The sequence below is a fragment of the Narcine bancroftii genome, chromosome 2 (assembly GCF_036971445.1).
Source record: "Narcine bancroftii isolate sNarBan1 chromosome 2, sNarBan1.hap1, whole genome shotgun sequence".
Classification (NCBI taxonomy): domain Eukaryota; kingdom Metazoa; phylum Chordata; class Chondrichthyes; order Torpediniformes; family Narcinidae; genus Narcine; species Narcine bancroftii.
The window spans coordinates 348,276,797-348,293,847 of record NC_091470.1 but is presented as its reverse complement, the minus strand read 5'-3'; the positions used below and the strand labels follow the sequence as shown (position 1 = coordinate 348,293,847).

The 17,051-nt window shown below is 44.6% G+C and overlaps 1 protein-coding gene across 7 annotated transcripts in view; it reads left to right on the top strand.

Moving 5' to 3' along the window:
- The window catches only part of adgrb1a (adhesion G protein-coupled receptor B1a), a 651,114-nt gene that overhangs the window by 555,272 nt on the left and 78,791 nt on the right, over window positions 1–17,051 (top strand). For all 7 annotated transcript variants that reach the window (XM_069922257.1, XM_069922254.1, XM_069922256.1 and 4 more), the window contains exons 22-23: window positions 12,312–12,378; window positions 12,521–12,606. In XM_069922257.1, coding sequence (XP_069778358.1) covers window positions 12,312–12,378; window positions 12,521–12,606 — 153 coding nt within the window. The remainder of the gene's footprint in view (window positions 1–12,311; window positions 12,379–12,520; window positions 12,607–17,051) is intronic.

Here is a 17,051-nt window from a genome sequence, read left to right as displayed (position 1 = left end):
GCCCGTAAAAAAAAGGAACAGTAGTCAGCTGTAGATTGTTGGAAGGTAATCGTGTAGAAGGGAGTCCATCTATCTATCACATTGATATTGACTGATTTATGCTTGAAGCATTATTAAAGTAGGACCTTCCTGAACCCAACACATGAATATCATCGTGAGTAAAAGCACATCTGTGCGTCTATGTACTCTCTCAGTTTATTGAGAATTTGTTATGACATCAAAATCAATGGCAAACGTCAGCAGATGAGAAGTGGAAAATGTGTTGACTGGCTGCATCGCAGCCTGGTATGGGGGCAGAAATCCTGGCAAAAGTTGGTGGAATCAGCCCAGTACATCATAGGCAAAACTCTCCCCATCATTGAGAAAATCTACGTGGAATGCTGCTGTCGGAGAGCAGCAGCAATCATATAGGATTCACACCACCCAGGACATGCTCTGTTCTCGCTGCTGCCATTAGGAAAGGAGTATAGATGCTATAAGACTGCATCACCACATTCTGGAACATGTTTGTTACCTCGCCACCATCAGACTCCTCAACAACAAACTCAGAGACTCATTTAAGGATGCAAATATTGCACATTATTATTGAATATTTTCTTTCTGAATTGCATAGTCAATTTGCACGTCTTTCTTTGTTTATATTTCTCTCTTTATATGTATTTTTTTCTTGAGTGCAATTTTTTGCACTCTCCGATAAAGTATAAATTCTGCCTTCCTTGCAGGAAAAAGAATCTCAGGGTTGTATGTGATCTCATATATGTACTCTGACAATAAATCTGAACTATGAATGGCAAGGGGAGTTGTGTAGATATTATTTTTATGAAGAAGATCATTTGATTCTCTAAGTATGTGACTTCCTTGCTTTTATTGGCCAAAGCCTGGATGTTGGCCAAACTTTGTGGACTGTTTCATTAACTGAACAACTAAAAATGTGACTTGACCAATGTCCATTTATGAGCAAACATCCCCATTATGGCTTGTTGAGAAAGAATCTTGGGCCAACATTGCTGCCCTGAGGAATTCCTGCTACTCTGTCCAGGAGCCGAGTTGTTTGACTTCTGCCAGTTGCAATCATCCTGTAGTGCTTTCACATGTCTCCGGCTGGTGCACCCAGCATGTCTCTGGCCAGGGCGATCCATGTGACTGTGGGTGGTGCACTCCACATGACTTCAGCCAGTGCGCTCCGTGTTCAACATTGTGCCTAGGTTGTTCACTCTTAGATCTTTGATGTGCTCACCCTTCCCTGATGAATGTTTGATCAAACAATTTAACTTTTTAACTTCTAAATCTAGTTTTCTCACTCATAGTTCCACCAGTTGCTGTTGGCCATTACTTCATCCATCTGGTGTTTTCCGATAAACATATATTTGTCTCTGAAGCTTTATCTGGGATATAAGAATTAAGGATAAGAAAATGAGGTCTCAGGCCCTTGGTGCTAATCTTCCATTAACAGAAATTGGAAGCTGCAAGCTTTGCCTAACTCCCAGGCATAGCAGAGATGTTATTTTGTTATCGATGCCCCTGTTCACATAATGATAGTTGCCAATTTGGTTATTTTCTGCAAACAAATCTTCTTTGCCTAAAGCAGACATTTGAACGAGTTCACTTAGTTTGGAGGACATCTTTTGTGGAGAAGTGTAAGCAGGCTGCGGAAAGGTGGTTTGAAAGAGCCCTCAGAGTTCTGAGGCTTTATGTATTATTATAATAATAATAAAAAACAACAAATTGGCACTGTCGTTTTGGAATAAGCACATTTGGAATCCTTCCACAACAGTTTTCCTGATTAAATTAAGAAGTAAAACAAGAAAGCCTGAAGACCCTGTGGTTGAAGTAAAAGCACAATGCTGGAGAAACTCAGCAGGTCAAATCAAACACTGTTTGACCTGTGGAGTTCCTCCAACATTTTGTTTTTCCTGATAAATTATTTGTGTGGCTCAAACGTGCTTCTCTGGAATTGATCTGCAAATTGGCCAGTGTGCTTTTGGATATTTAGATTTAAAGGAGCACTGAATGGGACCTCGTCTGTAGTTTCTGCTGGGATTGCTTCACAGGCATCAGCAGTTTGGAGGAGAGATGTCGGCACCGAGCAGAAACCATTTTGCAGAGGGAATGGGCTTTCTGCTCTCTGCTCAACGAGACCACTTTGATGGGGCACATTCCATCAGGTTCCTATTAGCCGTGTCTGATATTGTCAGGTGCCCTTCCTCCATTCATGTTTCTCACATAACCTCCAAGGAGGTGCAGAATTCTGCAGAGCTGTCCATTTTGGTCCCATTTTCCTGCTTGTTGTCTGTTATTTGTTCTTTGGTCATGCTTTTGAATTGCTCAACTCAAGTCCTGAAAATCAGTTGGACTGAGTCAAACGGGATCAAGGAGATTTACAAAATGAGGTGGAGGCAGCTGAAGATAATAATGAAAACAGAAAATGTTGGAAACAGTACATAACAGAACCATAATACAAAGTCCAGATCCACTGTCAGAGTGAATTCATGACATCACATACAACCCTGAAATTCTTTTTCCTGCAGGCCAGGCAGCATTTCTACTTGTCGGTCATGCAAAAAGCTGTATTCAATAAAAGATATGTGTACAAAAGAGAGAGAAATGTAAGCAAACTGGAATATAGAAAATAAATATTCAATATTAAATGATGTGAAAAGTAAGTGTCCTTAAATGTGTCTCTGATTGAGTGTGTTTAGATGTCTGATGGTGTAGGGGTAGCAACTGTTCCTGAACCCGATAGTCCGAGTGTTTTAGCACCCGTACCTCTTTCCTGACAGCAGCAGTGAGAACAGAGCAGGTCTTGGGTGGTATGGATCCTTGATTCCTGCAGCTCTCTGTTGGCAGCGTTCTACGTATATTTTCTCTGTGCTGGGGAGAGTTTTGCCCGTAATGTGCTGTCCACAATGTTTTGCAGAGCTTTCTGCTCAGAGGTATTGGTGCCACCTTACCAGGTGCAATCATTCAACTTACTTTCTACTTCATATCTGCAGAAGTTAGCCAAGTTATTCAATGCCATACAGAACCTCGGCAAACTCCTGAGGAAGTACAGGCGCTGACGTACTTTCATCACAATGACATTTTGTGTGTTGGATCCTGGATTCTCAGGAATTTGAATGTGCTTACCCTCTCCCCTCCTAAAGTGTGCTTACCTGCGGCTGGCAGGTCCAGAGAGGATTGTCATCTCCATCCTATTCAGCAGTTAGCTCTTCAATGACATAAGAGACTGCTTGCACATTACACCTCAGGCCTCCTGATCCTATTTTTCTCGCGAGTTGTGCACCTCTCCATTTCTGGTCCATTCTGCAGCTCTCCTGTCTCCCAGTCCAAAATCCAGCCTCTTTCATTTCCTTTCTACTCTTTCCAGTTGTTCGCCAGCCCTCACCAGAACAGGGAAAATTAGGGCAAAGGTTTGCCATCAAGGTGAAATCACTTCAATAAAAATAACAATGCAAATGAAGAAACCAGAGGCCTGCTCTCACTGCTGTAACCTTGCTCCATACAAGTAATCCTCATCATTGTGTGGCCAAGGGCTTTGGTGTTTGCAGGACACTTCTCAATAGTATTTGGGGGAAGCAGGGGTTCCTGCCTTACCTTGAGACTGTCTGTTCACTGCACAGAGAAATTGGCATTCCCACAACAAAATCCAACGGAAAAGCCAAATCATTGCAATTTTGAATTACCTTACACATTATCCAAGCAACTGACCTACCCCAGGTAGTGTTTGATACTTGTCTCAGATAATCGTGGGTGTTGACAGCCTGGGGCAATGCGTCAGCCATCTATTTACCACTGCGGAGTATTCTGGCAGCCAGCCATTCTCCTCAGCTGCTGTCTCCAGACTCTGAGGAGCGATGTCAGTGGTAGCTGTGGGTTTGTTGGCCAAAGAACAGCAGGACTGAGGATTGGCTTCTCTCTTTGGTAAAAGGAAATCAGCCCAAAGTAAATAAGTTTCCTGGTGCACTGGAATCATGGGGTTGTGATGAACATGGCTTTTTTTTTTACTGTTTGTAATTAGATTTGTAGGATCCGTGCTGGGATCTTTTAGATTTGTAATGATATTAAGTGTTGGGATGTCCCCCAGATATAATTGCTTTGAAAATATATTTCCTTTTGTTTGCTGTGATTTTTACTTTGCACATGCAATAGGTAGATTTCAGACAACTGTTGAAAAGTCCTTTTCTGAGATACTTCTGCTAAAAAGAGTTGCAACCTTGACTTACGTGGCAGCAACAAGGGTTCCGTATATTTCGGCATATAAATCGAGTTGTGAAACCCTAAAAAAAATACTCAAAAAAGGGAGGGTGGACTTATATGCCAGATATACTTTTGAGTCCTAAATTCACCAAAACAAAAACCAGATTACTGTCGATTCTGGAAGCACCTCCCCACCACAGGGGCTACCACCCCCAACACTTGCGCACCGCTGGGTGCAGCTATAACCGCTCCTACCTGGTAACCTGAGGTTGTTGTCACCACTCCTGCCTGGTAGGCTGAGGTTCCTGCTCCTGCCGGGAGCCTGATGATGCTGCTCCAGTTCCATGGACTGTCTCTGCTGCTGCCTGGTAGGCCAAGGTTCCTGCTCCTGCCGGAAGCCTAATGACGCCGCTCCAGCTCCGTGGGCTGTCTCCGCTGCTGCCTTGTAGGCTGAGGTTTCTGCTCTCGTCTGGAGTGCTATGTCGCCGTTCTAGCTCTGTAGGCCGTCACTGCCTGGTTGGCCGAAGGTTTTTTAAACTTACTTAATTTGTAGCTTTGTTACTTGTGATTAGGGTGTTTTGGAATTTTTTGGGTTGTTCCTGGGAGGCCTGGACAACCTGAGAAATGGGGTTCAACTTGTACGCTGAATATAACATCAATATAACGTCAAGCCATTAAAATGAGGCAAAGAAATTGGGGGGGGGGGTGGTCGACCTATCTGGTATTCAACCTATATGCCGAAATATACGGTAATCTCCAGATTTTTCTGAAAGGGAAGAACATTTTATGCAGTAAGAGGTTGAAGCATTTCAAGTTTATTGTCATCCAGTTCAATGTATTTTGGCTTTCAAACTAAAAGCATCTGAATGGGTGTTTCAACTGCAAAATAAAATTGTCCAACAGCATATAAACATGACCCAGTGAGCAGAAACAATGCATCATGTTGATAACGTGTTCAGTGTTACAAGGTAGTCACAGAGCCAGTGTCGGTGTGGTAGAATCTGTACCACATACCACAGCATAGAACAGTACAGCTCAGGGGCCATGCATCAGGGTTAGGGCTCTCCTTTTAATTTGACACTGCATTTTCTGAGTTGTAGATCCAGTTTCGCAGCAGAATTTGAAGAGACTTAACTAATTTCTTGTTGGGATTTATCTTGGAGCATGTGTGTTAATGCGAAGTATTTATTGCCCTTTATGTGGATCTTTGATCAGTACTTTTCAGAAGCTGAAGTAGAAGTTGGAGAGTTTTTTTAAAATCCCACTTTCTCTGCCATCATCATGTGTTTGTGAGATGTGATGTTGCTTTATCCTGCTGATATCCAGTTATTATTCATTGGTTGTCAAGATTCTTCCTGGGAGTAATTCAAGACACTGATATAGGATTGATGGTTCAATTGTTGACTGAATGTTTTTTGAAAACGGCCAACCTCATCAATAACATGCCTCACAGCTCTCCTCTGAATCTTGGGGAAAGCTCTTTTTGCCCTCGAGATACTTTTGATTTTATCGAGAGTATTAAAATGCTTCCACTTTCATGTCATTTACACCTTTTTGGTGCCCTCATGAAGGTGACTTTAAAAACACTTCCACTTTCCTTTTGCTAAAAGAATTTAAATGGATTGTTGAAGTCGATTTATAAATTCCATTTGTTGGAGTTTGAGCATTTATAAACCTATTCAAAATGCTTTTCAGTCCAAATCAGCTGAAAAGCTCAAATCTGGATTCATGTGTTGCTGAAGGAAGGTGATTTTTCTTCTTTTGCATATTTGGCAAAAGGCATAAAAGTCTGAAGATCTAAGACTGATCTCTTAATATGTCTATTTTATCTTAAAAATAGTGGAGACTAACTTTCATCCTTTAGAAAGTTTATTCTCCAAGCCTGCTGGATTCCCACGTATGCAAACATAGCCCTTATAGAGAACAACCAAAATTATGTTTGAATAAGACGCCAACAGCATCATGGGCTCCTCTGGCTGGGAGGAGAACAAGTATCAGTTGTACACTTTCAAGTACATATGACATCGGTTATATAAAACTTATATAAAAATAATACACACCATCTGAAGAGTCTTAACAACATTCCTTACGTGTTCTAGGATACCCTCTATTAAATCTCATTGTTGCCATAACAAATCTCTTTTAAATCTTATGTTCACCTCCTGATAATGAACATTCTTTGAGTTTGAGGTGCTTTCCATCAACTGTGATCCTTGCACGTTATTATGGGTATAGTTTCTGCATTAAATTGTGTCAGGTTTATTCACTTTCCAAAGCATAGCCGGAGCCCTTGTAAGCTTCATTTTTGCGGCAGAATCCGATTCAGTTCACCTCCAAATGGTTTGTTCCAAATTTGATCTAGACGTCTTCATGCAACTTCCTTGTGCAAGGGATATCAGGTTAAAAGCCACGTTGGGATCTGATCACGAATTTTTTTTTTTTTTAAAGTTGACAAAAACATTGTGCTTTACAAATATGCAGGGTAGCATGGTTAGCGAGACGGTTAGCGCAACACCATTACAGCGCTGATGACCAGGATTCGAATCCAGCGCTGTCTGCAAGAAGTTTGTGCATTCTCCCCATGTCTGCATGGGTTTCCTCTGGGTGCTCCAGTTTTCGCCCGCCCTCCAAAAATGTACGGAAATTGTGGTTTAGTTGGTCTATTTATGGGACACCGGCTCGTTGGCCAGAAGGGCCTGTTACCATGCTATATGTCTAAATTTAAAAAAAAGTTTCATGCAGAAGCAATGTGATCAAGGAGGTGTTATCCAGAGAGCTTTTAAAACTTTAGCACCGTTATTTCTTTGAATCAAGATTTAAATTCCTCTTGCATCTCTTCAGTGGCGTCACTAGGGTGGGGGGCTCTGATTGGAATGCATAAGAGGGTTCAAAAAGTAAATTAGCACAGAGTTTTTAGGCTTGTAGGTATATTGATACATGTAAGATGGGCTAACAAACAATGTTTTTGTTATAACTAATTATAGAGATATTTTTATAATAAATAATAATTTTCTGCTGAAACACTGCACAAAAATTTTATCGACAGTCATTTTGGTGTCACCCGGTTTGGTCCGCAGCATTCCCCACACGCCCCTAGTGACTCCATTGCATCTCTTTGAACATCTTTGCTTCTTCCCCCCCACCCCCCCCCCCCCCCCCAAGTTTCTCAGCTCCAAACCAGAGTTTTCAGTAAGATTTATTTATTCTGCCAGATTTGATGCTGTTTGATGATTTTCATTACTATCTGATGACTTTCTGGTCATAATTAGCCTCATTGTTATTTGAAGTTTAAGAAACGTTTAACCCACTGGGTTCCTTCCCTTGGTTTGAGACACTTGGTGATTTGTACTCCTTCTGTTTCTTTTTGAGAGGAGTGTAGCTGTTGGATTTAATTCATAATCTTCTGATAGCCAATATTTCTACTCTCATTTCTCAGGAAAGTGGTAACTTGCTTCTGTGGGAATTGGCACACGAAAAATTAGCCTCGTTCAATAGTTGCAAATGCTGGATATAGCTGGAAGGCAACGTGAGGGAGCATTATAAAGAACAAAAATAGTAAAACACACTTGCATATATGCAATGTGTTTCATCCCAGAGCAGATTACAAATGACAATTGTCAGAAGATGTTGTTACTGGCCTGGGTAAACAAACAGTACTGAGAATTCTTGCCCAAATCCACCACCCCCATTCTGCTCTGGAATTTTTTTTTCATTATATTGGTATACCAACCAATGAAACAGGATGAGCATTGACCAGAATATAAAATGGAATACAATACAAAAAACACATACAATAAAAACACACAATAAGCCATATGCAATAAGACTGCAATATTCTAAAATAAATAAAAAAAAATCACTGATTCTAAAAGTCTAAGTGCAGCACTGCTCAATGCTGTGAATTGGTATTTAAATTATCACTGTTTCATGAAAACTCTTTAAGTCTGGTAGTTCTCACGCAAAGGCTCCTATAGCGCCTGCCCAATGGTAGGAGGGTAAATAGTTCATGGTTAGAGTGTGTTGCGTCTTTAATGATATTCTTTGTCCTGTCCAAACATCATCATAGATTTGATGGTAGGCAATTGCATTCTAACAATCCGTTAGGAAGTTTTCACTACCCTCTGAAGTGCCTTCCTATCTTTTACAGAACAATTCCCGTACCACAGGAAAATACCGTATGTCAGCACGCTCCCAATAATACATCTATAGAAATCCAACAGCACTTTTGGGCTGAGGTGTAACTTACTCATACATCTCAAAAGATAAAGACGTTGTTCTGTTTTTTTGATCAACATTGATGAATTCAAAGACCATGTGAGATCATCAGAAATAAGGACCCCCAGAAATTAGAAGCTCTGTAAATGCTGCATCACCTCTTCATTGGTGTAAATCAGGATGTCCATGTAGTTTCATGCCCGTCTAAAATCCACAATGAAACCTTTTTGTCTTCTGGATGTTGAGTAGCAAATTGTCCCACAAGGCTAGGTGTTGAACCTCACCCCTTTAGGCCGTTTCATTGTGCCCTGTGATCAGGCCTTCCACTGTGGTGTCATCTGCAAACTTTATAATTAAGTTTTAGTTGTACATGAAATGCAGTCAGAGGTAAAGATGGAATACAAAAAGGGGCTCAGCACGCAATCCTGGGGCATTCTTTACCCATTTAATGTTAGCATTTGTTTTCCATTGTCTTTGCACCAGAGCTGAGGCTTTTAAGAATTGAAAAGATTGGTGCGTCTGGTATCAGACATTGGTCAGTCCATACTGGTTAAGCCCTTGTGGACAAGACATGATTCTTACAACAATTGGGTAGTTTCATGGATACCATAACTGATTAATTTCAACCGTTTGAATTGAATATTTTTGGCTCCCATGACAGGATTGAAACTCAGAATCAATGATTTGAACTCTGGGTGTTCGTTCAGCAATAACAACTGCATAGTTGAATCAGCCTAAACTTTTGGGTCAAAACAGAGTGAAACTCAAACCCACAACTTCTTGTTTGTTACCCACTGAGCCAGCCTCTCCAGTCTAACTGCCAATAACCCACTCTACTGTTTTGGTGCACAGTAGCATAAGCATTAGGACAAATGGGGAACATCTCGTTCAGAAACCAAAGGAGGCTCCACCTATGATATGTTAAATAATCATAAATTTAAGTGTGGCTTTGTAATTGTTAATGAAATGTATCCTATGTGTTTAATTTTTGATTGCTCACATATGGAAACATGGAAGTATAATTCAGTGCATTCTTCTCACACATCCATTGAAAACTTAAAAAAAAAGGAAAATATTAATGAAGTAAACATTTCCATTACAATTGCCTAACCACTTTATATATTTATCGGAAACTGGTCTTTGCACTCAATCTGGTGTAATATATTAATTCAAGATGGTTTTTGAATATTTTATTTAAAATTTTCCATACATTTAGTAATTGAATTTAATCTAATAATAGTTTCAAAAAATGAAATTGAAAGTTACATACATGATAGTTTCAGCCCCATCCCAAAATCCCCTCCCTGCCAACCCCCCTCCCTCAAGGAAATGTATATTAAGGGGTAATATAGCTATGTAAACACAAAAAGAAAAGAGAAGGCCTTTGGTTTGCACAGGGATGTGTTGTCTAACAAAAATTTAAAAAAAAACTTTTCATTACCATTCAGAGGAGAATATCGCAGGTCCAGGGCTTAGAAAGGACATTGCGACAAATTTAATCCTAATATTTGGATATATGGGTGCCAAATTTTCAAAAAACATGGCATATTAATTTCTCAAACTATATGTAACAGGATACAACTTTGAATGTCTGCATGCCACCTTGGCATACCCAAGTATCTGCAATACATTTCCCCACCACCGCTAGTCTAACAAATTCCAATTGATATTTTAATTTTGGTCTTTTTCCTTCAATATACCCTAATAAAGATAAATCCGGATTTAGAGCTGCAGGGACAAAGAGAGCTTAATACATCATTCTTTCATGGACTCACAGATCTTGAAGTTGAGTTATGAGTTTCCTGGTCAGTCTTGGCATCAGTTGCTTTCCAAACGTACACTTAATAAATGAACAAGCATGTGCTCTCCATGTGCTCTCCATGAGTCTTCATTAAAAATATCAAACTGCCACTGAGTTTTGCAGTAAGTTTATTCGGTTTTGAGAGAAGGAGAACACACTTTGATGCAATTTCATGGTGTAATGCATTTAAAGAATGTTATGTTAATTGATTTGAATTCATTCATAAGACATTCTGGCTGCATCAGATTATAAGACTGATATGCCATAGACAAGGGGCAGTCAAGTATCATTTTAATACTGGGCTTTTATTAACAGACAAAAAGCCACCTGGTCAGTGGGAAAGGTTCTCCATCTGTTATATCAGTAGGGTGGAGTATCTCTACAACCATGGCCAATAGCAAGCAATCTGTATAATATGTCATCACAAAGGCAGTACTCTACTTTCAAATGTTGCTTCCAATTTTCCCTGTTCCTGCCCTTGGATTCAATTCCTTGGGCCCTGGGAAAGCTCCAATTTTCTGCCTACATCAGCACTCTTCATGCATAAGTTTAAAAAAATTAAGGGAATTTTAGCAGCCTTAATGAAGAAGCAAGGAGGTAGAATTTGCTTTGGGCAAAAGAGAAAATTTCAGCCCCATGAATATTGTGCAGATCCATATTTTATATTCATTCTTGGGATCACTTGTTCTCTGCTTTGCTCTTCCCTTCTTATTAATTATTATCTATGGATTCTATGAGTTTAGCATCCCTAGGAGGCACTAATTGAGTGGGATTGGATTTGGGATTGGGAAGGAATCAACAGGAGAAGGCCAAAAGGGAAAGGAAGGAGAGGGGTGGTTCACAGAGAAGGGGCGGGAACAGACAAGAGACTGGGGGAAGTGGAAAGGACAAGGAGACAAGTGTAAGAAAATTGAGGGAAGGAGGCAATGCAAGAGGAAGAAAAAAAATCAAGAAGCAAGAAGGGATGTTTCTCATTGATAGAGAGTGAGCACAGAAAGGCATATTGATTTCCTGGTATGAAGAACATGTAACATGACAACAATCAATGTGAAGGTGGAGCAGGCACTTCCAGCATGAAATGAACAAATCAGAAGAGCATTGGTGACATGATCAGAAAAGAAAGGAAAAAGGAAGAAGAAAATGAGCATAGAGTGTGATTGGGAAACGAGTTTGTGACAAGTTAAATGAGGAAGGACAAGTCCAAGTCAAACTGTGTTGAAATCGGGTTGAAACTGAAAGGAGAGAGGAAGACTTGCCAGTCTGAACTGGAGGTGTTTATTAAAAGGCAAAAATGACGTCAACACAATGCAACGAAAGGTTGAAGAGGGTAAAGTGACAATGTCGGGAACTTTTAGGATGTGGCAGTGGTTACTGCTGAAATCCCATATTATTCCGTCAGCTTTTGATAAAGGTTAAAAGTACAATATTTCAAATTGTAACCTAGAAAAATATTTAGAATTAATTGAAATGCATCCAGCTAAATGTTTGGACTTCGTTTTGTCCTTGATTTATTGTGCTCTGGGAACAAACATAATCTTTTTCCGAACTTTTGGCGAGATGTCGCTCATTTGGACTTGAATCTCTAGAAGCTGTCTAAATGTTGCTCTCTTTGAAGAATTACTGAATTAAAAAATTGTCAGTATTCACAATATTCAGAGGCTGAGAAGTGTTTTGAGATGCAAGGTTTTCCTTTGCTGTTATTTGGAGATCATGCAAATGAACACCTCTGCTTTACAAGTCATAATTGTCAATGGGGATAATAAAAAAAAAACACTCTTTGAGGAAACATCGTGGAAGTTTTGGACATTCCATTCATGATTAGGCAGTTTAACCATAAACCAATCAACGTTCTATAATTAGTAGCATTTCTGACTTCTAACCCAGCGACACAAGGACAGCTTCTTTCCCTCCGCCATCAGGTTTCAAAATGGACAATTCACCACAGACAGTATCTCATTTTCTCTTTTTGCACTATTTATTTTAAAAGTAATTTTATAGCAATGTTTACAACTGTAATGCTACCGCCAAGCAACAAATTTTGCGATATGTTCGTGACAATAAATTCTGATTCCAATTGTACTGTTTTCTTGCATTGCAGTTGCTGGCTGTCCTTGGAAGGTGGTCTCCTCTATGCCTTTGTTGGACCTGCAGCCGTTGTTGTTTTGGTATCACATTTTGAGTCTCATTTCATTTATCATTGATAGCTATCGTGGCAGTAAAATAAAGAGAGAGAAAGTTATATTTTGGAGATTTGATTATTGCCCTTTTAAAAATATATTTTATGTTTATATATTTTTATTTCAACAGGTGAACATGGTTATTGGCATTCTGGTATTTAACAAACTTGTGTCGAAAGATGGAATAACAGATAAGAAACTGAAGGAACGGGCAGGGTATGAAATTAAATATCTAGCATTTTCTCAATCATTTTATTATCTTTAAAAGATGTTCACCATATTTCCTTGACTAGAAACAATATGATCTATCATTCCCCCTATACTTACCAAACCAGTAGCTGTTTGCAAATAATAACCTTAAATTATAATTAGCATGTTTAGAAAACCAGTAACCATTAGCATACTCTAAAGTTGACATTCTGAATCTTTGGCTTTAGTTGAAATTTGCTTTTGATTGGTCATTGACCTCTGTGGTTTTTGGGAGGATACTTCAAATTAATGAAATAGCATCCTTTTTTGATTAACAAAAAGTTTTGTTAACTTGCTTAGCAATTAGGTTGCACAAATGCAAGCAGTTGAATGCTGTGGAAGCACTGAACCTGATAACTGGCTGGAAATCAAAATCTGTGCAGACAATCTTCCAGAGCCAATTCATAATTGAGATTTTCCGACAAGGGAATGAATGTTAAACCCTGCAATACAAGCAATTTCGAAAAAGAAAATATAATGCTGAGTGTCATTTAAATGCACTGAAATGCTATCTCCAAACTTTATTCAATTCTTCTCCAAAGCTTTTATCATAGTTATAGCCTTCTCTCTCATTCTCTCTCATTCTCTCTCATTCTCTCTCATTCTCTCTCATTCTCTCTCATTCTCTCTCATTCTCTCTCATTCTCTCTCATTCTCTCTCATTCTCTCTCATTCTCTCTCATTCTCTCTCATTCTCTCTCATTCTCTCTCCCCCCTCTCTCCCCCCTCTCTCCCCCTCTCTCCCCCCTCTCTCCCCCCTTCTCCCCCTCTCTCCCCCTCTCTCCCCCTCTCTCCCCCTCTCTCCCCCTCTCTCCCCCTCTCTCCCCCTCTCTCCCCCTCTCTCCCCCTCTCTCCCCCTCTCTCCCCCTCTCTCCCCCTCTCACCCCCTCTCTCCCCCTCTCTCCCCCTCTCTCCCCCTCTCTCCCCCTCTCTCCCCCTCTCTCCCCCTCTCTCCCCCCTCTCTCCCCCCTCTCTCCCCCCTCTCTCCCCCCTCTCTCCCCCCTCTCTCCCCCCTCTCTCCCCCCTCTCTCCCCCCTCTCTCCCCCCTCTCTCCCCCTCTCTCCCCTCTCCCCCCTCTCCCCCCTCTCTCCCCCCTCTCTCCCCCCTCTCTCCCCCTCTCTCCCCCTCTCTCCCCCTCTCTCCCCCTCTCTCCCCCTCTCTCCCCCTCTCTCCCCCTCTCTCCCCCTCTCTCCCCCCCTCTCCCCCCTCTCTCCCCCTCTCTCCCCTCTCTCCCCCTCTCTCCCCCTCTCTCCCCCTCTCTCCCCCTCTCTCCCCCCTCTCTCCCCCCTCTCTCCCCCCTCTCTCCCCCTCTCTCCCCCTCTCTCCCCCTCTCTCCCCCTCTCTCCCCCTCTCTCCCCCTCTCTCCCCTCTCTCCTCCCCTCTCTCCCCCTCTCTCCCCCCTCTCCCCCTCTCTCCCCCTCTCTCCCCCTCTCTCCCCCTCTCTCCCCCTCTCTCCCCCTCTCTCCCCCTCTCTCCCCTCTCTCCCCCTCTCTCCCCCTCTCTCCCCCTCTCTCCCCCTCTCTCCCCCTCTCTCCCCCTCTCTCCCCCTCTCTCCCCTCTCTCCCCTCTCTCCCCCTCTCCCCCTCTCTCCCCCTCTCTCCCCCTCTCTCCCCCTCTCTCCCCCTCTCTCCCCCTCTCTCCCCCTCTCTCCCCCTCTCTCCCCCTCTCTCCCCCTCTCTCCCCCTCTCTCCCCCTCTCTCCCCCCTCTCTCCCCCTCTCTCCCCCCTCTCTCATCCCTCTCTCATCCCCTCCCTCCCCCTCCCTCCCCCCTCCCTCCCCCTCCCTCCCCCCTCCCTCCCCCCTCCCTCCCCCCTCCCTCCCCCCTCCCTCCCCCCTCCCTCCCCCCTCCCTCCCCCCTCCCTCCCCCCCTCCCTCCCCCCCTCTCTCCCCCCTCTCTCCCCCCTCTCTCCCCCCTCTCTCCCCCTCTCTCCCCCCCTCTCCCCCCTCTCCCCCCTCTTCCCCCCTCTCCTCCCCTCTCCCCCCCTCTCCCCCCGTCTCCCCCCGTCTCCCCCCCTCTCTCTCCCCCCTCTCTCTCCCCCCCCTCTCTCCCCCCCCTCTCAATCTCTCCCCCCCTCTCAATCTCCCCCCCCCTAAATTTTACTGGTTTAAACCAGAGGTCCATACCTGATAAATGTTTTGTCATCCATGATTCCCTAGTCTTCATATTTATGCCTTTGGCATTCCTGGATCATGCTGGCTGGACCTGAACTTTTCCAAAATCTTTTAAAACACACTTGACCTCTGTTCCTGATAGTCTTATTTTCACCATTGAAATCAACCTTTCCCCAATTTGAGACCAGCCTTATCCTTTTCCATAACCATCTTGAAATTTACAGAATTCTGATCACTCTTCTCAAAGTTGACATCCACAGACACTCCTAGTACCTTTAGTTTAATATCCTAATATAAAGTCAAATATTGATCTGACTCAGGACTCTTAATGTATTCTCTCAAAATACTTTATTAAAAGTACTTAACAAATTCCATCCCATCCAGGACCTTGCCATAAGCAATTCCAGTCAATATTGACAAATTTAAAATTTCCCTCCATTATGATCCTTTCAATGTTCTGCTTATCTAATTCCAACTGATGTATTAGGAGGCCTTTAGTATAAATGCAGTAAAGTGATGGCTTCTCTCCTGTCATCTGATCTCATTGGATGATTGTTCTGGGATATTCTCTCCATGTTTTGCCAATATATTCTCCATAACTAGTAATGCAACTACCCTTCATCTTTCTGTGCACCTAATAGCCTGAATATGCCTGAGATTTTCTTATCTCGGAAGCTAAACAGGCTGAGGCCTGGTCAGTACATTGGAAGGGAGACCACCTTGGAACACCAGGTGCTGTAGGTTTCTGTGAGGGCCGCTGAACAAAGTGGCAACTCTTTCTGCCTTACAGTAGACAAAGTTAAAGTATTTCATGATTGTTACATACGAAACATGACAATAATGGCACCTTTATCTTTTTATTCATTTTTTCTTCTGTCATATCTACAACTTCTACTCCATGAAGCTGTTAATTCTGTTAACCATATTTCTGTAATTGCAATAATATTTTAATTCCAATTGCTGATCTATGTTCTATGCCCATTTAACTTTCCTGTGAAACTGCTTGAATTAAAATGAATACATGTTAGCATTGCTCCCAGTCTTACTGTGCTTCCTGGACTACCTACCTTTGTCCGCCCTGCCCCACTGTCCGCCCTGCCCCACTGTCCGCCCTGCCCCATTGTCCGCCCTGCCCCACTGTCCGCCCTGCCCCACTGTCCGCCCTGCCCCACTGTCCGCCCTGCCCCACTGTCCGCCCTGCCCCACTGTCCGCCCTGCCCCACTGTCCGCCCTGCCCCACTGTCCGCCCTGCCCCACTGTCCGCCCTGCCCCACTGTCCGCCCTGCCCCACTGTCCGCCCTGCCCCACTGTCCGCCCTGCCCCACTGTCCGCCCTGCCCCACTGTCCGCCCTGCCCCACTGTCCGCCCTGCCCCACTGTCCGCCCTGCCCCACTGTCCGCCCTGCCCCACTGTCCGCCCTGCCCCACTGTCCGCCCTGCCCCACTGTCCGCCCTGCCCCACTGTCCGCCCTGCCCCACTGTCCGCCCTGCCCCACTGTCCGCCCTGCCCCACTGTCCGCCCTGCCCCACTGTCCGCCCTGCCCCACTGTCCGCCCTGCCCCACTGTCCGCCCTGCCCCACTGTCCGCCCTGCCCCACTGTCCGCCCTGCCCCACTGTCCGCCCTGCCCCACTGTCCGCCCTGCCCCACTGTCCGCCCTGCCCCACTGTCCGCCCTGCCCCACTGTCCGCCCTGCCCCACTGTCCGCCCTGCCCCACTGTCCGCCCTGCCCCACTGTCCGCCCTGCCCCACTGTCCGCCCTGCCCCACTGTCCGCCCTGCCCCACTGTCCGCCCTGCCCCACTGTCCGCCCTGCCCCACTGTCCGCCCTGCCCCACTGTCCGCCCTGCCCCACTGTCCGCCCTGCCCCACTGTCCGCCCTGCCCCACTGTCCGCCCTGCCCCACTGTCCGCCCTGCCCCACTGTCCGCCCTGCCCCACTGTCCGCCCTGCCCCACTGTCCGCCCTGCCCCACTGTCCGCCCTGCCCCACTGTCCGCCCTGCCCCACTGTCCGCCCTGCCCCACTGTCCGCCCTGCCCCACTGTCCGCCCTGCCCCACTGTCCGCCCTGCCCCACTGTCCGCCCTGCCCCACTGTCCGCCCTGCCCCACTGTCCGCCCTGCCCCACTGTCCGCCCTGCCCCACTGTCCGCCCTGCCCCACTGTCCGCCCTGCCCCACTGTCCGCCCTGCCCCACTGTCCGCCCTGCCCCACTGTCCGCCCTGCCCCACTGTCCGCCCTGCCCCACTGTCCGCCCTGCCCCACTGTCCGCCCTGCCCCACTGTCCGCCCTGCCCCACTGTCCG